The following is a 26718-nucleotide window of genomic DNA, read 5'->3' on the forward strand; positions in this document are numbered from 1 at the left end:
GATTGGCACCTCATTTTTAGGTACGCCTGGTGCTGCTCCTGGCAAGTTCTTCTACACTCCCTTTGGTGCTGGCTGGCGGCCTCCTGCTGCCTGAACTTTTGCTCCTGCCTGCTGACCAGCTGTTGCTTCCTACCCATTTTGGCGTGCTGCTGCAGCATGCAGATGAGTCCCAGGAGTTAAAATCGCCTGGGCCTCGGGGATGGTTTCCACTTACCTCGCTCCTCTCGCCCAAATCCCACTCCAAATTAAAATCGGGGTTCTGTTGTCTAAATGGGAGTCAAGTGGTTTACAGCTAAAGCCACTAAACTTGCAACACTGGATTATATATTTACTGCTGTGGCTCAGTGGGTGGCACTCTTGCCTCTGAGTCAGAAGGTTGAGAGTTCAAGTCCCTCTCCAGAAATTTGAGCACATAATCTAGCCTGACACTCCAGTCCAGTGCAATGCTGAGGGAGTGCTGCACTGTCAGAGGTTCCGTCTTTCGGATGAGACCTTAAACCGAGGCCCCATCTGCTCTCTCGGGTGGACGTAAATGATCCCATGGCACTATTTCGAAGAAGAGCTGGGGAGTTATCCCCGGTGTCCTGGCCAATATTTATCCCTCAATCAACATAACCAAAACAGATTATCTGGTCATTTTCACATTGCTGTTTGTGGGAGCTTGCTGTGTGCAAAATGGCTGCCGTGTTTCCTACATTACAACAGTGACTACACTCCCAATGTACTTCATTGGCTGTAAAGCGCTTTGAGACGTCCGGTGGTCGTGAAAGGCGCTATATAAATGCAAGTCTTTATTGTTTTTTAGCTGTGGTATTTAATCCGTGGCTGATATATGTCAGCAGATTTTTTAAATTTGTTTCCAAAATGCAAAATACATTTCCATAATATTCTTATACATAACAATGTTATTCTATAAATATCAAAATTGCCTTTCAAACTTCAGTAAGTGTAGCTGTGGTGCTACATTTCAATGTTATGATTGCTTTCATTTTATTTGAAACAATAATATGATACTAAGAATAACGGATGGTAGAGAATAATTAACGTAATTTAATCATAAATTCCATTATTGTCATGAACCATTCCACCTTTGCATTTGTGGTTGATGTTGCAATCTGAACCTCTTAATTAAATTATTCAGCCTTATTTCTCACTTCCAAATATTTGTAGTTCTACATATTCTGTGAGATGCCTCTTAAAGCATTTTACAGCTTCATTAGTATTGCATTATGCTACAAAGTACTAAAGACACAACATAACGCATGATTCTCCGCACAGCGAATGCTCAACTTTGCCGTGTACCATTAATGAGCAGTAACTGGGTGCTTCTCACAGGAGGTAAATAAAAGGCCAGCCCACGCCTGGCTCCTTTGTCTATCTCTTTTGTCATGTATTCAGTGTGGCATTGACAGGAGTGTGTGTCAGCCATGGCTCAGAAGGTTGTGGGTTCAAGTCCCACCCCAGAGACTTGAGAACAAAAACCTAGGCTGACACTCCAGTGCAGTGCTGAGGGAGTGCTGCACTGTTGGAGGTGCCGTCTTTCGGATGAGATGTTAAACCAAGGCCCCTTCTGCTCTTTCAGGAGTACGTAAAATTACACTGGCTGGTGTCTTACCTAGCACAAAGGAAGATGGTTGTGGTGGTTGAAGGTCAATCATCACAGCCCCAGGACATGGCTGCAGGAGTTCCTCAGGGCAGTGTCCTAGGCCTAACCATCTTCAGCTGCTTCATCAATGACCTTCCCTCCAACTTAAAATCAGAAATGGTGATGTTCGCTGATGACTGCACAGTGTTCAGCGCCATTCACAACTCCCCAGATAATGAAGCAGTCCATGCCCACATGCAACAAGACCTGGACGACGTTCTGGCTTGGGCTGATAAGTGGCAGATATCATTCGCGCCACACAAGTGCCAGGCATTGACTATCTCCAACAAGTAGAGTCTAACCACCGCTCCTTGACATTCAATGGCATTACCATCGCCAAAACCCCCACCATCAACATCCTGGGGGTCACCATTGACCAGAAACTTAACTGGACCAGCCATAAAAATACTGTGGCAAAAGAGCAGGTCAGAGGCTTACGTATTCTGCGCGGAGTGTCTCACCTCCTGACTTCCCAAAGTCTTTCCACCATCTACAAGGCACAAGTAAGGAGTGTGATGGAATACTCTCCACTTGCCTGGATGAGTGCAGCTCCAAAAACACTCAAGAAGCTCAACACCATCCAGGACAAAGCAGCCCGCTTGATTGGCACCCCATCCACCACCTTAAACATTCACTCCCTCCACCGTGTACCGTGGCTGCAGTGTGTACCATCTACAAGATGCACTGCAGCAACTCGCCAAGGCTTCTTCGGCAGCACTTCCCAAACCCACGATCTCTTCCACCTAGAAGGACAAGGGCAGCAGGCGCATGGGAACACCACCACCTCCAAGTCACACACCATCCTGACTTGGAAATATATCACCGATCCTTCATCATCGCTGGGTCAAAATCTTGAAACTACCTACCTAAAGCACTGTGGGAGTACCTTCACCCCATGGACTGCATCGGTTCAAGAAGGCGGCTCACCACCACCTTCTCGAGGACAATTAGGGATGGGCAATAAATGCTGGCCTTGCCAGCGACGCCCACATTTGATAAACCAATTAAAAAAAAAAAAAAATCCCATGGCACTATTTTGAAGAAGAGCAATGGTGTTATCCCCGGTGTCCTGGCCAATATTTATCCCTCAATCAACACCACTTAAAAAAACCTAGATTATATGGTCATTATCACATTGCTGTTTGTGGGAGTTTGCTGTGCGCAAATTGGCTGCTGCGTTTCATACATTACAATAGTGACTACACTCCAAAAGTACTTCATTGGCTGTAAAGCACTTTGGGATGTCCTGAGGTCACGCTATATAAATGCAAGATTTTTTTTAAGAATGTTTCTTGCCTGACACCTCAGTTGAGAGATCTATAGCATGCAAAAGATATGTAAGATATGAAAAGTTGTACACAGTCTATGCACAATTTCAAATCTAACAAATTGGTGAACTGAACTGATTTTATTAAACTTTAAAAAAACAACTTAGAATTATATTTTTTAATACTATTTTTTTCTGGTTTCCTGCCTCCCCTCACTAAAGGTCTGCTATTGCTGGAATAGTTACATGAATTCTGGCAATCCGGCACTACCTCACTCACATGGTCATCACTGGGTTATGTGACTATGCAGGGCATTACAGGTGAGCCGCCCAATGTCCATAACTACACACTTTCCAGCATAGGTCATTGGGTAACAATCAGGAGCAGAATCCTGGCTGATTTCATCCAGTCTCTCCCCTTCCAGCCTAGGAGCACTTGGGCCAATTGCAACATCCCAACTGTTGCACCAGCTCAGATTAACTGAAACTGTTGCCTGCTGGTCAGTCTAACTTAATACCACATTAGATGGTGCATTTACATAGTAATCATAGAATCATAGAAAGTTACAGCACGGAAGGAGGCCATTTCGGCCCATCGTGTCTGCGCCGGCCAACAAGAGCTATCCAGCCTAATCCCACTTCCCAGCTCTTGGTCCGTAGCCCTGCAGGTTAGAGCATCCCAAGTGTACATCCAAGTACTTTTTAAATGTGGTTAGGGTTCCTGCCTCTACCACCCTTTCAGGCAGTGAGTTCCAGATTCCCACAACCCTCTGGGTGAAGACATTTCTCCTCAAATCCCCACTTAAACCTTCCACCAATTACTTCAAATCTGTGCCCCCTGGTTTTTGACCCCTCTGCTAAGGGAAATAGGTCCTATGTATCCACTTTATCTATGCCCCATATAATTTTATACACCTCAATAAGGTCTCCCCTCAGCATCCTGTTTCCAGCCTATCCAGTCTTTCCTCATAGCTAAGATTCTCTACTCCCGGCAACATCCTTGTAAATCTCCTCTGCATCATTGTAACTGAAAGTAGGATTACATAATTACATAGTATATATTTATCAGGGTACATTAATGTAGTGGTTCTGTTACTGGACTAGTACAGTCCCCACTACTTATCACAAGCAGCCGTATAGGTCGGACAAATAGCGCTAACCATTTGTCAATACCATTGGAGTCAATTACAAAGGCACTGTTTATAACATGTTAAGCCTGCCGGCTATTCCAGCAATTCACTAAATTCTTCGCACCTCGTTATATCTATATTTAAATCCCTCCTTGGATCATTCTGGGGTCGATTTTAACTCAGCCGTGAGGCAGACTTTGAGGCGTGTGTGGGGTTATAATCGCAAAAACTGGGGGTCGGGACCCCCCCCCCCCTCCCCCCGCGCCTTCTTCCCGACCCTGAGCCATTCTAACCCAGGCGTGTCTGATGGTCCCGAATCAGTCCCGCCTCCAACAGGTGGGACTGGTCTTTAAGGCCCTTAATCAGCAATAATTGGCCTTTATAATCCCATTTTAACAGGCCCTTGCATTTTTAACCCTTTTCCCACGTAAAACATGCCTGGTGGGGATCACGCCTGTGAAACCTGGCATGAGCACTATTGGTTTGCTGACTATCAGCTGCAGGTCAACCATTAAAGAGGCGATTTGATCAGTCATCATTTGCAGGTGGCAGGACTTTGTTGTTTCAGGCCTGGGGCAACTTTTACCAGGCTTAACCACACCTGTGGAAGGTTGGAGCCTCACACACTTCTCCAGTGTGACCTCCTGGGAAACCCCGCTCGCCACCTTCACTCAGCGCTTCCTCAAGGGAGGCATATACCAGAAGCATGGGAGCCATTTATTTCCTTCCCTTCTGGGCATTAGATGAGCTCGAACACCAGCCGCGGCACCAGCAGAACCAGGAACAGCAGCAACAGGAGCACCAGGCTGCTGCTCACCCACCTGAAGCTGCACAGGCCAGAAGGGGCCAGCGCTTGGAAGTGGCTTGAGAGCACCTTGCTGCACATCAGGGGGCCATGGGTACCTGTATCTGCACTGGCAGTCCTACTCAGAAGGACTTCCATGAAGGTCTGGTTTCTCTGTTCAATAGATGCCCATCGCTCCTTAAGAGATGTTATTCTATTATGAACACTCACCATGTTTTCCATACCCTGGCGACTTATCTCCTTCATGGAGGCTGCCATCCTTTCCATGGTGATGCATTCATGTGCCAATGACTCCACAAAGGCTCTGCTCATGTTCGTTATGGACTCCTCCATTCGCTCCACACTCACATCAACCCTGGAGACAAAACCTGCCAGAGACTCCTGCATCTGTTCCTGGAGTTCCAGCGCCGCTGATCTTATGGATGGACCCAGAGGCAGAGGGTCGACATGCAGCTGAGCCGAACTGGCAGAGTCCTGCGCCCTCTGACTAGCACTTTCCACTGCTGTCCCTGTCTCCACAATCTGCTGATGCTCACTTGTGAGCTGTGATCACAGAATCACAGAAACCCCACAGTGCAGATAGAGGCCATTTCGGCCCATCGAGCCTGCGCCGACACATATCCCACCCGATCCCCGCAACCCCTACACCAACAACACATATCCCACCCTATCCCCGTAACCCCATGTATTTAATCCCCCTAACACTAAGGGTCAATTTATCATAGCCAATCAACCTAACTCGCACAGGTGACAACACTACTCTATGTCCTGAAGGTCCCACCGAGGTGTGAGTGTCTGCGCTGGTGCTGGGTGCGCTGAATTCTGCTGATGCTGCACCCTCAGAGGTTGCAGATTCCTCTGAGGAGTCTGGAAGCTCAGGCTCTTCCTCCTGGACAGTGGGGACGGGGGCTCTCGATGGTCCTGTGGGGGAGTAAAGGAAAAAGTTAGAGATGTGAGGTCAAGGTTACATGCACATTGCATATTGCAGATGACCATCGGTTCATCTGTTATAGCTTCAGAATCATTATCAGCGACTCATGCAATGTCAATGAGAGAGATGGAAAACTATTCTGTCACCAGCTTGCTGTGATGCACCCGTCTGTCCGTCCCCCACTTGCACCTCATCCTCCAGTCCTACGGTCTCCTAGACCGCCTCCTCCCAGGTGGTGAGGTGGGCTACTGATGGTGGCCCTCCTCCCGTTCTAGCTCGTTCTCTTTTATTGTGAGCTCTCTTTTCCTGCAATGAGGGAGCCAAGTGGAGTTTGAGTGAGAATGAAGGAGTGAGTGTAGAGAATCCATAGCATAGATGCTTAGAAGGAGACAAACATGGAGTGAGGTGGCAAGACCAAGGGCCCTCCCTGTGTGTTGTCAGTTGTTTTCATAGCATCAGAGTGATAGGGAGTGTGAGGGCTGCATAGTCGAATAGTTAGGTGAATGTGAGCATAGAGAGAGGGAATGGGTAAGGGTACATGGATGTCAGTTTCAAGTGGGATGTGGAGGAAGAGATTGCTAAAGCTGAGTGCTGGTGAGGAGAGGCATTGGAGATCAGATTGAGGGTGATGGGAACTTCATACTCACTTTTCCAGTGTGCTGAAGGTCATGAAATCTCTTCCTGCAATGTATCCAGGTTCTGCGGGTAGCCGATAAGGAGTTGACCTCCTCTGCCAATTGCAGCCACGCAGCCTTTGTCTGCTGGGGAGCTTGTGAGCTCTTGCTCCCGCCACTAAAACCTGCAGGGCAGCGTCGTCAAAACGGGGTGCAGACCTCGGTCTTTCTCTTGCCATTCTGCTTCCAGCTCAGTGTATCAGCAAATGCCAAAAGGTTGGCAGCCTGCAGAAGAACAAGGCTTGTTGCAGACCCTAAATGCAGCAGCAATAATGACGTCATATTATGCGACTTTCTGACTGGAAATACTCATTTGCCAAGGGTTCCCACATGCTGGAAATCAATTGGCCAATTGAGTTAAAATTACATCAATCTCACACACCCATTTAGATTCGTGTGGGAAACACCAAATTCGGGGAACCCGACAATTCCCCGCACCTGATTTAAAATCAACCCATCTGTGTCTGTATCTGTTTTGAACCCATGATCTCCCATTAACAATCACCCATTCTGAACTCAAATCCAACCCATGGCTCAGTTACCAGTAACTGTTGCAGAGATTTAAGAAATCCCTGTCCCTCCTGCATTTTACCAGCTCGTGATTCTTCAGTCGATAATTGGAAACATTGGAAAACCCTTGGTTTAAATCCTGGAAAAAGTAACATCTGTTCATCCCTTTCCACATTATATTTTGTTAGCAATCACCATGAGGACAGAATTGGAATCCAGTCAGCCATTTGTTTCCTTCTCTGTTCCCGTTCTCTCTCGGTGTTGCTAAAAGACGAAACACCGTCCAATGCTTATAGCGGGCTAATCGCATTAAGACCAATGCACCTGCTATAAATGGTGGGGGACTGTAACTCAGAGAATGAGTTCAGATTCCACTATGGCAGTTTGAGGATTTGAATTCAGAATTTTTTTTGTAAATCTGGAAATAAAGAAAGGTGGTAACTGTAAAAGTGACCATGCGGCTGTCTGATTGTTGCAAAAACCCAACTGGTTCACTAATGTCCTTTCAGGAAGGAAACCTGCTGTCCTTACCCAATCTAGCCAAAAGTGACTTTAGTTGCACACCAATGTGGTTGATTCTTAACTGCCCACTGAAGTGACCTAGCAAACCACTTGGTGTAATCAACAACTGCTATGTGTATCAGTTCAGGAAGAAGGCCCCACCACCACCACCTCAGATAGCATTGAAGGGGAGCTTTGATACTTGCATGTGGTTAACGGGATACGGGGCTGGGTGAGAAGAAGTAATTAGAGTAGGAAGAATCTCCTGTGGAGTATAAACACTGGCATAGACTAATTGGGCCAAAAGGTCTGTTTCTGTGCTATAGATTCTATGTAAATTTCCCCGATAAGCTGCTGAAAATGGTAACTAGTTAAACTGTGTTTGGGAGTCAGTACGCTGTTCTGATTTTATCATCAGTTACTATAAAATTGTGCTTTTGCAGTAAAAGATTCTAATTTTAAGCAGTGGGGTTGGTTCTTTACCACAAAAGTTTCACATTACAAATGAATAATAATTAACATGAATATTTATGAGAAAATAGACTTTGGCATACTAAGTGCAAATTTAAGATGAATATATTTTATTTATCACTGTACATGATTATAAAGTACAGTTCTTAATTTTTTTTAAATAATATTGTGTCATCAACTTCTCCGTCTAGGAGAACTCTAGAAACTACTGTAAAAACATTAATTGGGAAATGGTTAAAGAGGTCCATACGGGGTCTGTTATGAAAGAGTACGGTTCAGGTTTTTAATGGACATCATCTCCAATTCCTGTGGAGAAGCTGGCCTCTTGAGCATCGCTGATTTTAATCATTCAACCATTGGCGGTCATGCCTTCAGCTACCTAGGCCTTAAGCTCTGGAATTCGCTCCCTAAACCTCTCCACCTCTCTCCTCCTTTAAGACACTCCTTAAAACCAAACTTTTCTCCTTATGTGGCTCGGTGTCAAATTTTGTTTGATAACACTCCTGTGAAGCGCCTTGGGACGTTTTACTACGATAAAGGCGCTATATAAATACAAGTTGTTATTGTTGTTCACTTGCACTTCCTGTGGTTTAACCAAGACTCGTAGCTTATCATTGTACAATTGTGAAGTGTGAACTCTTGACCTCTCACTGCATTGCAGGAACACTTGTACTCTGGTTAGATCTTTGATTGCTTTTTATGGAATTTTATTTAAAGTAAGTGCACCAAACATGGCTTTAAAAAAAAAAATCATCTTGATTAAAAGTGTCAGTTAAAATACAAAGCAGTCAAGTTCTTTGTATAATGATTACCAAGAAATTAAAAGATTAATTTTCGAACCATTTCTCCAATCAACCTGACGACCTACTGTGCCATTTTTCGAAGGTTTATTCAGTTCTATGTATTCTGTTAAAACTGTATTATTGGCCCTATATATTGTACATTTTGAGACAGTTATGTTCAATAGTCACATTTTTTTGTATGTGCAAATTGTGTACATGAATTTTAAAAAAATATTGTTTGGCCTAATTTAGTTTTGTTACATTCCAATTCCAAACTTCACCTACAAAAAATGTATTGTTTCAGAACACAGAAAAATTGCTGTGATCTTTCTGGCTATTGTACATTACAGAACGATTGTAGTACTTGGTACAGTTCTTCTGGCTATTTTCATTTCATGCTGAAATTCAGTGACAGGAATAGCCCTTGAAGGAAAAAGTATGTATTTGCTTCTCAAAACGATGCTGGACCATTCCTAAACTATTGCTGGTGTAAGTTTTTGTTCTAGAAGTTTACATCTAATTAATGAGCATTTTATTGATAAAACTGAAATTAAAATGTTCAAGCAATAGGGGGTTGCCTCAAATACAGTCTTTTGATTTACAGTATATTGTTGCAATGACCAGTCTAATTGAGGAAAGGATTGACACTGGAATTTAAACGCAAACTTCATTGTGCCTTTTTTTTAAAGGAAGAGTCTGCATGGGATCGGTTTCTTTGTCCTGACAGGTGTCAGTTAAGAATGTGCTTTTCCTCTTAGTTTGAGTCCTGTATGTTGTGTATCCAGGGTTGATGGCACTGCATTCATGATTTTTGGCATTTAATCTGGTAACTGCCTTGTCTTTGTTGATGAACTATTATCGATGAACTATTATTGGAACCTTGATTATCCACCACAATGGAGCTTGGGAGGAATATGGTGCCACCAGTGAAGCATTTTAGGCCAGAATTCTTGATTCCGGCAGGTGGTGTTAGGAACATAGGAACAGGAGTAGGCCATTCATCCCCTCGAGTTGTTAACGTTCGGTGCATGAGGGCTTTTAAGATGGCTGATAAATTGTCTGTTCCAGCAATAGCAAAGGCAGAATAACGGAGATGGATCAAAGAAAAAAATTGCTACCATCCCGAATCCCAGTGTTGTTCCAACAATCTCAAAATTTCTCACATGATGAAGAATGTAGCTAACGAGAGCATGAATAATTGAAAAAAAGTATATAAAGCATTTAGAATAAACTTGTATTTCCAATTTATTCATTCTTTTAAATAGAAGAAATATTTCATGACCCAACAAATCCCATTGGGGGAGGGAGAGTTCTTTGGACAATTGCCATTTTTAGTGTATGACATTTTGTTTCCATGCCGTAGAGTTAAACCTTGCTGTTTTGACTAGACAATACCGCAGGAGGTTGATTTTGTTAATGCTTTTGATTCTCTGTTAACAAATTATAGACCTGTTAGTCTAACATCTGTTGTGAGGAAGTTATTGGAATCTATAATTAAGGACAGAATGACTGAGCACTTAGAGAAATTTGAGCTGATTAGAGAGAGCCAACATGGATTTGTAAAGGGTAGGTCATGTCTAGCGAACTTAATTGAATTTTTTGAGGAAGTAACTAAAGTTGTAGACAGGGGAATGTCTATGGCTGTAATTTAGAACATAAGAAATAGGAGCAGGAGTAGGCCATTTGGCCCCTCGAACCTGCTCCACCATTCAATAAGATCATGGCTGATCTTCTACCTCAACTCCACCTTCCCGCACTGTCCCCATATCCTTTGATTCCCTTAGTATCCATCTCTGTAGAGAATTCCAAAGATTCACAACCCTCCGAGTGAAGACATTTCTCCTCATCTCAGTCCTAAATGGCTGACCCCTTATCCTGAGACTGTGACCCCTAATTCTAGACTCCCCAGCCAGGGGAAACATCCTCCCAGCATCTACCCTGTCGAGCCCTTTAAGAATTTTATATGTTTCAATGAGATTACCTCTCAATCTTCCAAACGCTATGGAATATAGGCCTAGTCTACTCAATCTCTCATAGGACATCCCAGGAATCAATCTATTCATCCTTTGCTGAATTCTAAAATCCTCCCAAATCCTCAGGTTTACTACTTTTTGTGGCAGCGTTATAAGCCACTTCCTTTAATCTAATACCTCTTTAACTTCTCTGGTTAGCCACGATTGGACCACTTTTCTCATGGGGATTTTATTCCTTAAGGGAATGTATAATCATTGTGAATTATGAATTCTTTCTTTAAATGTTTGCCATTGCTCTCCTCATGTCTTTAATCTAGTTTCTCAATCTACCTGAACCAACTCGCCCCTCATACCTACGTAGTTTGCTTTGTTCAGATTTAAGACCCTAGTTTCGAGCTTAACGAAATCACTCTTAAACTCAATATAAAATTCTATAATATTATGGTCACTCTACCCCAGAGACTCCTTCACTACAAGGTTATTAATTAACCCTATTTCATGGCACAAAAACAGGAAGGCAGATTATTATCTGAATGGCAATAGATTGGGAGAAGGGGAAGTGCAACGAGACCTGGGTGTCCTTGTGCACCAGTCGCTGAAAGAAAGCATGCAGGTGCAGAAGGCGGTTAAGAAGGCAAATGGTATGTTGGCCTTCGTAGCGAGAGGGTTTGAGTACAGGAACAAGGATGTCTTGCTGCAGTTGTACAGGGCCTTGGTGTGACCACATCTGGAGTATTGTGTGCAGTTTTGGTCGCCTTATCTGAGGAAGGATGTTCTCGCCATGGAAAGAGTGCAGCGAAGATTCACCAGGCTGATACCTGGGATGGCAGGAATGACGTATGAGGAGAGATTGAGTCGATTGGACTTGTACTCGCTGGAGTTTAGAAGAATGAGAGGGGATCTCATCGAAACTTATAAAATTCTAACAGGACTAGACAGACTAGATGCTGGAAGGATGTTCCCGATGGTCGGGGAGTCCGGAACCAGGGGCCACAGTCTAAGGATAAGGGGTAAGCCATTTAGGACAGAGATGAGGAGGAATTTCTTCACCCAGAGAGTGGTGAACCTGTGGAACTCTCTACCAAAGAAGGCAGTAGAGGCCAATTCATTCATTAAATATATTCAAGAAGAAGTTGGATATATTTCTTAAGGCTAAAGGGATCAAGGGATATGGAGAGAAGGCAGGAACAGGGTACTGAATTTGGACGATCAGCCATGATCTCATTGAATGACGGAGCAGGCTCGAGGGGCCAAATGGCCCACTCCTGCTCCTATCTTCTATGTTTAATACTAGATGTAAAATAGCCTCTTCCCTAGTTGGTTCCTTGACATACTGATCTAGAAAACTATCTTGAATGCATTCTATGAACTCATTCTCAGCGCTATTACTGCAAATTTGGTTTGCCCAGTCTACATGAAGATTAAAGTCCCCCATGATTACTGTATTACCCTTGTTACATGCACCTCTAATTTCCTGATCTATACTGTGCCCAACACGACAACGACTTAGAGGGCATCTAAGCTACTCCCCACCAGTGTTTTCTGCCCCTTGTTGCTTCTTCGCTCCACCGAAAGTGATTCTACGTCTTGATTTTCTGAGCCAAGATCCTTTCTCTCTACTGTCTTTATCCCATCCTTTATTATCAGGGCTACCCCCCTCTTTTTCCAATTTACCTATATCTTATAAAAGTGAAGTCTCTGGAATATTTAGTTCCCAACCTTGGTCACTCTGCAACCATGTCTCTATAATGGCTATTAGATTAAACCCATTAATTTCTAACTGTACTATTAACTCATCTATTTTGTTGAGAATGCTTCACACATTTAGATATAATGCCTTTAGCTTTAATGTTTTTCTGTTTCCCTGGTGTCACCTTAGTCTCTAATGCCCTATTACCTTTGTTAAGCGCTCTGTCCCTTCCTGACACTACTCTGCTCTACAGCCTTGACATTTCTCTTACCGCTTTTGGATTTACGTTTTCCTGAACGCTCACAGCACCCCCCACCCCCGCCCTGTGTACCTCCCTAGTTATTCGATTCTTCAGGACACTGGAGCCTGTCCCAATGGGACAGCTCCGTCTTTCTCCAGAACTGGTTCCAGTGAGGTTCTGCATTTTAATTTGGACCCCAGCTCTTCAAATTTTCTCAGCAGAACCTCATTCCTAGTTCTACCTATGTCGTTGGTTCCTGTGTGGACCATGACAACCGCCCCCAACCTCACTCCAAGTTCTTGTCCAGCCACGAGGCAATGTCCTTAACTCTGGCACCAGGCAGGCAATGCAACCTGCTGCCAAAGAAGCCTTAGTGAGTTGCTGCAGTACATCTTGTAGATGGTGCACACTGCAGCCAAGGTGCGCCGGTGGTGGAGGGAGTGAATGTTTAAGGTGGTGGATGGGGTGCCAATCAAGTGGACTGCCTTGTCCTGGATGGTGTCGAGCTTCTTGAGTGTTGTTGGAGCTCGACTCATCCAGGCAAGTGGAGAGTATTCCATCACACTCCTGACTTGTGCCTTGTAGATGGTGGAAAGGCTTTTGGGAGTCAGGTGAGTCACTCACCACAGAATACCCAGCCTCTGACCTGCTCTTGTTGCCACGGTATGTATGTGGTTGGTCCAGTTAAATTTCTGGTCAATGGTGACCCCTCCGCCCCCCACCCCCCACTCCCGAGGATGTTGATGGTGGGGGATTTGACAATGGTAATGCCGTTGCATGTCAAGGGCTGTGGTTAGACTCTCTCTTGTTGGAGATGGTCATTGCTTTTCACTTGTGTAGCGCGAATGTTACTTGCCAGTTATCAGCCCAAGCCTAGATATTGGTGGCATAGTAAGTAGTGTAGACAGGTGCATAAAATTACGAAGAGACATTGATAGATTAAGTGAGTGGGCAAAACTGTGGCAGATGGATTTCAACGCAGGTAAGTGTGAGATCACTTATTTTGGACCAAAAAAAGGATAGATTGAGTATTTTTTACTGGTGAAATGGTGGAGTTCCAAAGAGATTCAGGGGTCCATGTACAAAGATCACTAAAATGTAGCAGTCAGATACAAAAAATAATCAAAAAGGCTAATGGAATGTTAGTCTTTATAACTAGAGGGCTAGAATATAAATGGAGAGGAAGTTTTGCTCCAGCTATACAAAGCCCTGGTTAGACCACATCTGGAGATGTGTACAGTTCTGGGCACCACACCTTGGAAAAGATATATTGGCCTTGGATGGAGTGCAGCGCAGATTGACCAGAATGTTACCAGGGCTCCAAGGGTTAGATTATGAGGAGAGATTGCATAAACTAGGCTTATATTCCCTGGAATATAGAAGGTTACGGGGTGATTTGATTGAGGTTTTTAGGATTTTGAAAGGAATTGATCGGGTAGATAGAGAGTTTTTCCCACCGGTGGTGGAGTCTCGGACAAGGTGACATAACCTTAAAATCAGAGCCAGGCTATTCAGGAGAGAAGTTAGCAAACACTTCTCCACGCAAAGGGTGGTAAAAGTGTGAAGCAAACTCCCACCAAAAGCAGTAGAGGCTAGCTCAATTAATAATTTTAAATCTGAGATCGATAGATTTTTGCTAGCCAAGCATATTGAGGGATATGGAACCAAGGCAGGTGGATGGAGTTAGGATACAGATCCACCATGATCCCATTGAATGGTGGAACTGGCTCAAGGGGCTGAATGACCTAATGTAAATGGGATAATATGGTGCACATATGTTAATGATATTTGAATAATTTCATTTTCGAAAAGCATGTCTTACCACTAAAATGCTGTGACCACCTGTATGGATCTAATACTGACTGTACCCATGCTATCCTATAAAGGGGATGAAATTTGATGAACCTTTAAATCCATATCCAAAACCTAAAAAGAAAATGGTTTGAGTTTTTTTTAATTGGCACAGTCAAAGTTGATCTGTGAACTTTTAAATTAACACTCGGGCAGTTACAACCTCACTACGTAATTATAACAGGAAATGTAAATTCAGGCCAGGAGTTATTTACGTCCTAATTAGCTTAACAAGAGACACTGGTGTATAAAACACTATCCTGTCAAAAGGCATTGGTCTATAGAACATCATCAACATAGTTTCATACGTCACATCATCCTGTTTACCAACTGCGACTGGTATTCGACCAACTTGTTTAATTTTAGAGTTGAGTGTATTGGTTATAACCAAATATAATACTGGTATTAGCACAGCAGAATCCTGCCACCCACTATATAACCTGTGGAACTTTAAACTGTGTGGGTAGAAGAATTTAAACTCCATTTTGTTTTGTACTGTACATGTTGTTTTAGTGAATTGTTAATCAGTAGTGTACTATTTATGTAACGGTTGCTTTTTTTCAATAGGAAGGGTGCCTGTGCCCATCAGATAGCACAGTATCTCGTCACGGCGCTTCAGAGGTATGCTCCAGCTATATGTTCCATATATAAAGTTGTATTTCAATACTATGAAACAGTTCTCTATATTGTCTGAAATGTGCAAACCATCAGAAAATTGAAGAGTAATGATGCAGTTTAAATATGATCATACAAAATATACCAGCAAGGGTGGGATGACCACCTGTTCCCCAATCCAAAACTAGATGTACAAACCCCAACCTGTTTGTATATGAATGATTGGCGCCTTCCATTTTCCATGTTTGCAAACCCAAGCTGTTTTATAGATCAAAGTGTGGCATTTCCTGCCCAGCTCTCATTTATTATTGCTATACATGGCCCAGGGGGGTTAGTTAATTCTAAGTCCTATATCTCAGTGGTTCTCAAACTGGTGTCCGCAGACCTCTGGGGGTCCGTAGAGACTTTCCAGGGGGTCTGCGAAATAATGTGATAATATTCATTGCTCGAACTTTTCCCAAACCAGTTGTGTGGGATCATCTTGGATCATTAATGTTGGCAAGTTGAAACCGCCGCTGGGTCGAATCAAGCCGAAATCCCGTTACCACGGCAGCACTGATTTATGTGCCAGGGAGTTCTGGAAAAGTTGCGTGGTGGAGGGAGCGGGGCTGTTGGAGACCCGGGGCCCATCTGGTTGCCCGACTGTTGTTTTTTGGGGGGAGGTGAGAGGAGAGTTCAGGTTCGCAAGTCACTGGCTGGAGATGGCAGAGTGCGGACTGGCTGAGAGCTGGAAATGCAAGGACTTGCTCCTGACCCGCTAGGAACGCCCTGACCTCGAAAAGAACAAGTTTGTTTGATGTGGATGTCGGCAGACGATCCCAATCACTGTATGTTTTGGGAGGTTTCTTTTTCGTCTTGAGTTCTTTTTAATTTCACTTCTTTAGCACTTTAGCATTGAATTAAAATTGAGGCTTTTGGTAATTTTAAATATATTTTTTTTAAGTTTTGTAATTAAAATACGTAGATGAGCAGTAGTTGTTAGGACGGTACTTAAAATTAATAACAAGTAGGAAAGTGAACAGCAGGCGCAGCTTTAAATAAATTGTCAAACATCACACCTCGGATAGACTGCAGTGAGAAGCAGGCACACCCATCTCACTGATATCTGTAAGTAAATACCTGTTTTCTTAAAAGCACTATTAAAACACTCTTTACATGCGGCACTTTCATATTATGAGTATTATATAGTGTTATAATTTAGATGGCGGTCCGTGATTGCTAATCCATTTGAAAAGGGGTCCTTCAACCAAAAAAGTTTGAGAACCACTGCTTTAGCTTATCAAGTATCTCTGCCACAGTGATTTCAAATTCCTCTGGTATACTGGATGTACAAAAAAATAGAAAGCAAGCTAATATTATCCTCTTCAATGAACAATTCCACAATATTTAAAAACTTTTATCTTCAGTTTCACCGCTACTTTCATCTTTTCTAATTTTAACTTAATCTTTAACTACCCTTTTATTCTGGTACTGGAAAAATGTTTCACATCTCATCTCTTTGCCTTTTTCAAAATTCCAAAATCTATTTTCATCTTTAACAGATTATTCTACTCCTCCCAGTGTTCCCCATTGCATTTTTCCTTGTTGGGGTTGTGTAGATTGCTTTTTCCTTATTCCCATTTCTATTGCTCTTTTTATCCATTTGGGGAACTTATTTTTCTTGGGTAACTACTTATCTTTTATATTCCACAGTAAAGTTTAAAAAGTTTTCAGTGTTTTTCTTGTATCCTTTAATGTACGTAACGATTGGTTTATTTTAGTTCATCCTTGCTTTAAAGTTTATCTTTTTTTAATTGCCCTTGGCTCTTACTGCAGGATCATCTTTAACTTTGGGTGCTGTGATATTACAGATACTGATCTGTTTAGTGCAGGGTGTAACTGGCAGATCCAAATGACACTGCTGGCTGCAGCTCCCTGCTTTTAATGTTAGGAGAGCACTCGTTTGTACCAGTTACACCTGGTGAGAACCCCAAGAATCATCTAAGTCAGATTGCCAATTTGACTCCCAAATTATAGTTCCACTTTTGCATTGACTCACTTTTAAATTCAGATGCCGTTATCACAATAGTGCTAGTATAACTGAAGGACAAAGCTGCTAGTCAGGGCCTGCGACAGGTGATGAGAGAACCAACACAAGGGAAAAACCTACTTGATCTCGTCCTCACCAATCTACCTGTCGCAGATGCATCTGTCCATGACAGTATTGGTAGCAGTGACCACCGCACAGTCATTGTGGAGACAAAGTCCCGTCTTCCCACTGAGGACACCCTCCATCATGTTGTGTGGCACTACCACCGTGCTAAATGGGATAGATTCAGAACAGATTTAGCAGCTCAAAATCGGGCATCCATGAGGCGCTGTGGGCCATCAACAGCAGCAGAATTGTATTCCACCACAATCTGTAACCTCATGGCCCGGCATATCCCTCACTCTACCATTACCACCAAGCCAGGGGACCAACCCTGGTTCAATAAAGAGTGTAGAAAAGCATGCCAGGAGCAGCACCAGGCATACTTAAAAATGAGGTGCCAACAAAGGGAAGCTGCAACACGAGACTACATGCACGCTAAAAAGCGGAAGCAGCATGCTATAGACAGGGCTAAGCGATCCCACAATCAACGGATCAGATCAAAGCTCTGCAGTCCTGCCACATCCAGTCGTGAATGGTGGTGAACCATTAAACAACTAACGGGAGGAAGAGGAGGCTCCATGAATATCCCCATCCTCAATGATGGTGGAGCCCAGCACGTGAGTGCAAAAGACAAGGCTGAAGCGTTTGCAACCATCTTCAGCCAGAAGTGCCAAGTGGATGATCCATATCGGCCTCCTCCTGAGGTCCCCACCATCACAGAAGCCAGTCTTCAGCCAATTCGATTCACTCCACGTGATATCAAGAAACGGCTGAGCGCACTGGATACAGCAAAGGCTATGGGCCCTGACTATATCCCGGCTATCGTGCTGAAGACATGTGCTCCAGAACTAGCCACGCTTTTAGCCAAGCTGTTCCAGTACAGCTACAATACTGGCATCTATCGGACTGTGGAAAACTGCCCGGGCATGTTCTGTCCACAAAAAGCAGGACAAATCCAATCCGGCCAATTACCGCCCCATCAGTCTACTCTCAATCATCAGCAAAGTGATGGAAGGTGTCAGACAGTGCTATCAAGCGGCACTTACTCACCAATAACCTGCTCACTGATGCCCAGTTTGGGTTCCGCCAAGACCACTTGGCTGTCGACCTCATTACAGCCTTGGTCCAAACATGGACAAAGGAGCTGAATTCCAGAGGTGAGGTGAGAGTGACTGCCCTTGACATCAAGGCAGCATTTGACCGAGTGTGGCATGAAGGAGCCCTAGTAAAACTGAAGTCAATGGGAATCGGGGGGGAAAACTTTCCACTGGCTGGAGTCATACCTACCATAAAGGAAGATGGTTGTGGTGATTGAAGGTCAATCATCACAGCCCCAGGACATCGCTGCAGGAGTTCCTCAGGGCAGTGTCCTAAGCCCAACCATCTTCAGCTGCTTCATCAATGACCTTCCCTCCGATATAAGGTCAGAAATGGGGATGTTCGCTGATGACTACACAGTGTTCAGTGCCATTCACAGATAATGAAGCAGTCCATGCTTGCATGCAACAAGACCTAGACGACGTTCAGGCTTGGGCTGATAAGTGACAGGTAACATTCACGCCATAGAAGTGCCAGGAAATGACTATCTCCAACAAGCGAGAGTCTAACCACCACCCCATGAATTCGGTGGCATTACCATCGACGAATCCCCCACCATCAACATCCTGGGGGTCACCATTGACCAGAAACTTAACTGGACCAGCCACATAAATACTGTGGCAACAAGAGCAGGTCAGAGGCTAGGTATTCTGCGGCGAGTGTCTCACCTCCTGACTCCCCAAAGCCTTTCCACCATCTACAAAGCACAAGTAAGGAGCGTGATGGAATACTCTCCACTTGCCTGGATGAGTGCAGCTCCAACAACACTCAAGAAGCTCGACACTATCCAGGACAAAGCAGCCCGCTTGATTGGTACCCCATCGATCTTAAACATTCACTCCCTCCACCACTGGCGTACCATGGCTGCAATGTGTACCATTTACAAGATGCACTGCAGCAACTCGCCAAGGCTTCTTCGGCAGCACCTCCCAAACCCGCGACCTCTTCCACCTAGAAGGACAAGGGCAGCAGGCGCATGGGAACACCACCACCTCCAAGTTCCCCACCAAGTCACACACCATCCTGACTGAGAAGTATATCGCCGATCCTTCATCGTCACTGGGTCAAAATCCTGGAACTCCCTCCCTAACAGCACTGTGGGAGCACCTTCACCACACGGACTGCAGTGGTTCAAGAAGGCGGCTCACCACCACCTTCTCAAGGGCAATTAGGGATGGGCAATAAATGCTGGCCTTGCCAGCGACGCCCACATCCCATAAACGAATAACCCCGCCCCCATTTTTCATGCTGTATGATTTTGCCATTCCCATTTGCAACATTTTATCTTTCCTGCCTCTTTCAAAAGCACAGTATGTTCCTTCAATGCCCTCCTGTCTCTGCACCTGCTTAATATCTGTTACATCTCCAGCTTTTTCCAGTTCTGATGAAGGGCCCCAGACCTGAAACGTTAACTCTGTTTCTCTCTCCACGGATGCTGCCTGGCCTGCTGAGTATTTCCAGCATTTTCTGTTATTTAAACAAAAATAACTGGTGGTCTTAAACATACTTTGGTCACTAGTACACGTAGGCTTAATATTCATTCTCATAAAGATAAAAGATACATTAGACAGTTACATTCCTGAGGGCTGCTTTTAAAATACTGTAATTTTAAATGACATAAAAATCATCACTTGTTATCTCAGTACAAATACAATCCTAAGATGTTTAATTTTTTTTGCTTTCAGTTGATGTATACTCCAAGATCAAGGGACAGATTTTCAGCTCCATCGTTCATGCAGAGGGAACGCTTTAGCCGCTTCCAACCCACGTACCCCTACATGCAACATGAGATTGATCTTCCTCCCACCATTTCACTGTCAGACGGAGAGGAACCTCCTCCATATCAGGGGCTGTGCACATTGCAACTTCGAGATCCAGAACAGCAAATGGAGCTCAACCGTGAATCCGTCAGGGCTCCGCCCAACAGAACCATCTTTGATAGTGACTTGATTGATGTCTCTGTGTATAATGGAGGACCGCGCCCACCAAGCAGCAATTCGGGCATAAGTGCAACCAATTATAGCAGTAACGGGAGGATGGAAGGACCGCCACCCACTTACAGCGAGGTCATGGGTCACTACCCAGGGTCAGCTTTTTTCCATCACCAGCACAACACACCTCCTTCAACACACGGGGGCAGCGGACATCATTTTCAGCAGAACAGTGAAGACAGTACAATTGTCCCATTCAGAGGAAAGGACTCGCACACAGGAAAAATAGTTTGACCGGCTCTGTGGATGCTTGAACTGGAACAGGTGTGGCACCACTGGGCTGCACTCCTGTGGCACAAGATGTTATTTAGTGCAAATTGGTACAGTTTAGTAAAACCAAACAAAAAGTCCTGTTTGTTTTCTTTGAGGGAGTGCATGATATGTTGATTCTAACAATATAACTTCCACTTTGGCAAACTAGCAGCGTTTGGCAAACAGTTTTTTATCTGGATTATTTAATTTTAAAGATACTTAACACAGAATTTCTGCTGTTGGCTTGTAGATTTTTTTGTAGTAACTGAATTGCCCGAGATGGATGCTTAAGGTGTTTAATGATAACTACTTTTTTGGCCAGTTTTGTGATATTTTCAAACAAAAAATTGAAATTCCTTTTGAGTGCCAAGACAAAAAGGTGGAAGAAAAAATGCAATGATTTAACTTGTTTGTGAAAAATTGAAATGTTGCACTATTTTCTTGTTTGAGAAAAGGGGAATTGCTTTATGGGGAAATTTAATCTATCTTTGTTGTCTTCATGCCTGTGGAACTGAGTAGAATTTCTAAGGATGCAGGGGACTAGCGTTTTCAGTGCATGGAGGTTGTTTCTGAAGAGAGAGTTCTGGTTCCAGCCTAATGCCTATTTACACAGGAAATGGAAAATACAGGGACACAAAATGTTAACTGTCATTGCAATAACTATTAGGAACACCAATACGATGAGAATTTCCAACTTGAAGTCTACTGGGCGAATGGTAAGCTCAATGACTCCAAGTCTGCAGCTGTTTAGAATGAACAGTGATGCATATTTTCAACTGCTCAAAGATATCAGCATATTAGCACATGCTTAACCTTAGTCTCCCAATACATTGAAATTAGTTCAAAGGTGTTATGTGAAGTGGAGTATGTAAGGCATCACAATAAGGTCTTCATTAGATTACTCTCGAGTAACAGTTTTGACATTTGCAAATGTGCAGTAACTGTTCATTTCATTGTACTGTCTGCAGGAAGAACTTGAATGTTTAGACTTGGAGAGCTTATGTTCAATTCCTGAAGTGAAACGTAGATTATAGATTAGTTCTAGTTCAGTCTTGATAGGCAGTGACTAAGACTCACGTTACATTTACACATGGATCTATCGGTAGGAGCTTTTTTTCTTAAAATACTCACAACTTAATGTAAAATATTTCTAAACAAATCATACTATGTTTAAACTGCCTGTTGCTTTTGTAAATTTTCAGATGTTTACCCAACACATTTTGGTCAAAAACTGAGGTTCAGCATGTGCAAGATACTTAAAAGCCCTTCCATGTGAATTTTGACTGTAATGTTTTCAATGTGTTCATTTAATTGTTTCTATGTGTATCTATAGAAATTAGAATTAAATATTGCCAGGGACGCACGTATAGGCACTGAGAGTCTCCAAGAGTGACCTAAAAGTACAGTCTGTGCTGACTGCATTCCTCATTACAAACCGTCAAATTGTGTTTCATTCCTTGTGTTTCCAAACTACCTTTTGAAGTGACCTGTAAACCGAATACTTGAAACTGATGACTTTCACAGTCGACTTTCCTTAGCCCTCCGCAGTTGTAGTTATAAATGCAAAGCAGCTGAGGTTTACCAAATTTCTGCATTATTTGTCACCTCTTGGTTTTTGCCTTTGTGTACTTTTACAGCCCGTGGAAAACATACAATGAAACTTTTCACGTTAAAAACATTTTTGAGGCTGTTCTATTTTAAGAAAATGAAGAAAAAATATTCATGTGACTTTGTCCTGATACATATTTAGCGTGAGCAATATGTATCTCAACAGGTAATGCTTATATATTTCCACTGCTATGTGGCTACAGATTATTAACTGATACGTGACATTGCAGCGAGTGTGGGAAGATATTAATCTTGAGTTGCATAGTGGTAAAAATGAGTACTTATTGAATAATAATGCACCAGTTCTTTTTACAAATGACTAAAGTATTTTTTTTCCAAGCTTGGTAATCAAAATGGGCAGAAATAATTAGCAGGTGGTGTTCAAAAGACTGGAAAAGTCATGTAGTTCCATTGTCATAACGTTACATCATATTCTGCATGAGCTGTAAGTTATCAGTTATTTGGCACAGCCATCTTACATGACAGCTCACAAGTAGCAAAGTTGTGAGTGAATTATTTTGAATATTTTCTTAATAATGAAGTGCAGTTTTGCACTAATAAACATTGTGTTTTGTTCGTATCACAATTGTAAAATGTTTCCCTTCCCGTGATACCGCACCCGCCTCCTTTTCCTCCCGTGCAGGAGCTATAATGTGGAAAGCACAGGTTTAGAGTTCTCCACACACACTGCAGTGTTGTGCTTTGAAAAAGGGCCATTAATGGACCCAATTGTCAGTACTAATGATGGTCATTACACAGTGAACACCATCATAATGGGCTAAACATACATTAGACATGCAGTTGTCATGGTATATCCAATCTCTTGTCATTTTTTAGTGAATTCTCTATTAGTAACAAAAAGGTGAAGCTGTACAGATGACCTAAATGTTGTGGCAGTTTTTCAATCAATAAAAGAGCATAATTAATGTGAGACTCACTATAACTGAAGTAGATAACTGCTGCGGATTTGACTGAAGAATGGCTAAAACTGAGCAGCAAGTCATCCAGCCAACTTGTCCACTGTTTCCTAGACTTGCCTTTTTGTGTCCTTTTTAATCTTTATACCACAGGTACTATTGATAATGTATCTTCTTCAGAGAGCACATTCTTCGTAGACTAATGTGAACATTTATAATTCACCAGTCACACGTTAGGTAAGAGAAGTTGACAGACAAACTTTGCAATGTTTAGATTAGCTTTAGGTCTGTTTTCTCAAGGGCTATGAAGGATCCTTTTAGAATCTTGCCTCCTACTTTAGCCTTTTCCCATCGCATATAGCCTCAAGCTAGGAATGGCGCGAGGTAGGAACTAATCCTCAGACAATATGTACCTTTTTAGACATGCTAGAATAAAAGAAACACCTTAACACTTAATGCATCTTGTTGCAGATGTATGTTTTTCAACACCAGGCAATATTGCACTTTTGCTAATTTTAAAAAATAATTTTGTTTCATAAATGACCTTTCCTCATGCCTTGCAGTATCCTGTATGATTCTTGAATGAAAGATAAACAGATCTTAGTCACTATGTTTCTTTGATTCTGAAGCGAGCGTTCCTTTTTTGTGTCGTAAGGTGTATGATTTCCGAAGACTGCCAGAGTTAACTTGTTCAGTGGTGCTGCTGCCGCTGCTGCTTCTATTGCTGCTATTGCTTTCGCTAATTTGTATGTCAGCTTATTATAATCATACGGTATATCATAAGACAGTTGGTGCGTGAAGAAGCCTCTATGCTTTCTGTGTCAGCTGTGGTAGAAACGGATCTATATATATTTTTGAGGAGGTTTGCATGTTACTAGTCTGTGAGCAGATAAGGTGCCTCATTTTCAGGTTTGAGCAGATATAGGAATCCCCTTGCACTCTGAGCTCCCACCTTTGTTGTGCCTCACTTAAATATGGTGCTTCTTTTGTTGTATGTCTCTTTTATGTTTATTTGTAAGGTGCTGTATATAACTTGAATATATTATGCACATATCCTACCCAATGGGTAGAAAAAAAGACATTGTTAATAATGTATGATAATGTATAAATGACATAAATTTTAACACAGTGGCATAGAATTTATGAATGCCTACCATGTGCTTTGTCCTTTTTGTAAACAAAAGTTTGCAAAGTAATACATAAAGAAAAAAATCTACTTACTTTATTTTCCTAAAAATGATTATCCTGTAATGCTACGGTAAAAAGCTGAAAATGCCGAGCTTGACAATTGCCTCCTTGGTTGGGGGTTGTTGGTCGGTTTGTATGTAACAGAATTCTCCGTTGTAAATGTAACTTTGCAGTGAAGAAGACTTGCTCAGTCAGCGTTAAAAATGCAACAGAATATTCACACTTTCTTTAGCCTGTCATTCAGCTGTCACCCAGTTGGACCAGTATTAGTTTAAAGAAAGAAAGACTTGCATTTATAAAGTCTGTCTTTCTTTATTTGTTTAATTCTTTAAAAGGTTTAATACTATGTAGCTTTGGTTACTCCGAGGGAAAAAAATGAAGATCTTGCAGATTTTTTTAAATATAAAAACATTTAGGAAAAAAGTAACTTGTCCAAAATATTAGAAATATTAAAAATAATTGGAATGACTTCAACATTACCAATCAGCTCCTTTACTTTCTGACCCATTTTTTGAAGAAAACGATATAGTACAATGCCTGTGTTCAAAGAAATGCAGTTGCTGAATAATAGGGGCAGAGCTACGGCCAAAGGGGCGGGGGGAGACAAAGTTCAGATTTGGCCCCCAGGCCAAAATCTAGGTCAGGAGTCTGGGGCCAGAGAGCTAATGGTTCGCGGTTGCACAGTACAGCACAGCAACAATGACATCCTCCATTCGAGCCAGAGTCAAAACACCAACGTGATCACCATTGGGAATTTAAAAGTTAAGTGAGTAAGTTATTTGTATTCAGTTTTGGCCGAGTCTTAGCCAACCTCAAAGCTGGGGGGGGGGGGGGGGACAAGCGGGGAGATAAATCATGACTCCTCCCGATCCCTAATTGGCTCTAGGGGAGGGGGCAAACAGCACTGACCTATCCAACGGAGTGACCTAGTATGTAATTTTAGTAATTCACAACTCTGCCACTTAAAATTTGAAGCAAATGGCAGTGGGAGCACATACAATGTAAGATCTCAAATATAGGAATTTTTATTTGCTGCAGTTAAGCAATTTATAATAATTGACACTGGAATCCCTGCCATCTCCGTCAGTGATAACATGAATAAAATCATACTAAATATAGTTAGCTTATCTGGTGTAATAATAAACTGCAAATACAGTTGTTTCTCTCAGATCTGTTAGCGTTTTTTAAATTGATAAGTATCTTGTAGACAATATACAAGTTCATTTTCATTTAGAGGGTTTTTTTTAACGTAGCGATGCTGCACACATCAGGATCTACAAATACAGATGCCAGCTTTCTAGCTGCTAGCTTTTTTTGCCAGGCTTTATTCCTGCTTTGGTGCGTCAGCCACAGGACATTTTATTGTAGCTTTTAAACCATCATACACCCATGTTTTGTTACTTTTAGTTACCGAAACAAATTGTGTACAGCAATATCAGAAATAGTTGATGTTCCTTGCGTTTAGAGTTCTGTTATCACAAGATGATGCTGGCAGAAATGTTAACTGTACAATGTGACTGTTGTACAATTAATAGACATCCATGTGACCTGTAATGGCAAAATTTGCTTTTATGGAATTTTTTAACACAGTATTTGCTTATTTCCATGATAACACCATTATCTACAAAAAATTGAAACTGTTGTGTATTTGCCTCTTTTAATTAAGCAATGGTGATGTCATAGTTTATAGACCCAAGGTCTGGTATTGCAATACTTTACAGAAGATGTTGCTAAGTGCTGTTGTAGTCAAAAATATTTTATGCTTGTACTTGGCTGTGGTCAGACCACAGCGAAAATCATTAAAATAAATTGAAATAAACACTGGCTTCTTCCTTTTCATTTTTTTGTATTGTTTTCAAATGAAGTATGTTGCTTGAAATGAAGCTCAAGAACATTAACCTACCTCTTGATCTGTCCTAATATCTCGTGGCACGGTGTCAAATTTTATTTGACAACACATCTGTGAAACGCATTGGGACATTTTACTACGTTAAAGGTGCTATATAACTATATATTTATATACTGTTTTTAACATAATAAAAACATCCCAAGGTGCTTCACAGGAGTGTTATAAAAAAAACAAACCAATTTGACAACAAGCCATATAAGGAGATGTTAGGGCAGAGGACCAAAAGCTTGGTCAAAAAGGTAGGTTTTAAGGAGCATCTTAAAGGAGGAAAGAGAAGCAGAGAGATTTAGGGAGGGGATTCCAGAGCTTAGGACCTAGGCAGCTGAAGGCACGACCTCCAATGGTGGAACGCAGAGGTCTAGGGGGATTATAGGGCTGGAGGAGATTACAGAGATAAGGAGGGGGGCGAGGCCATGGAGGGATTTGAAAACAAGGATGAGAATTTTAAACTTGAGGCATTGCTTACCTGGGAACCAATGTAGGTCAGCAAGCACAGAGGAGATGTGTGAGCAGGATGTGGTGTGAGTTGGCACACAGG

General features: G+C 42.5%; 1 protein-coding gene across 3 annotated transcripts in view; it reads left to right on the forward strand.

Moving 5' to 3' along the window:
- ldlrad4a (low density lipoprotein receptor class A domain containing 4a) overlaps window positions 1–26090 on the forward strand; it is a 279058-nt gene extending 252968 nt beyond the window's left edge. For all 3 annotated transcript variants that reach the window (XM_085992319.1, XM_085992321.1, XM_085992320.1), the window contains 2 exons: window positions 15039–15092; window positions 20001–26090. In XM_085992319.1, coding sequence (XP_085848445.1) covers window positions 15039–15092; window positions 20001–20540 — 594 coding nt within the window. In that variant the 3' untranslated portion in view covers window positions 20541–26090. The remainder of the gene's footprint in view (window positions 1–15038; window positions 15093–20000) is intronic.
- Window positions 26091–26718: the final 628 nt, after the last annotated feature.

This window comes from Somniosus microcephalus, chromosome 7 (genome assembly GCF_052327205.1).
Source record: "Somniosus microcephalus isolate GS21.2 chromosome 7, FLI_Smic_1.0, whole genome shotgun sequence".
In the NCBI taxonomy this organism is placed as follows: domain Eukaryota; kingdom Metazoa; phylum Chordata; class Chondrichthyes; order Squaliformes; family Somniosidae; genus Somniosus; species Somniosus microcephalus.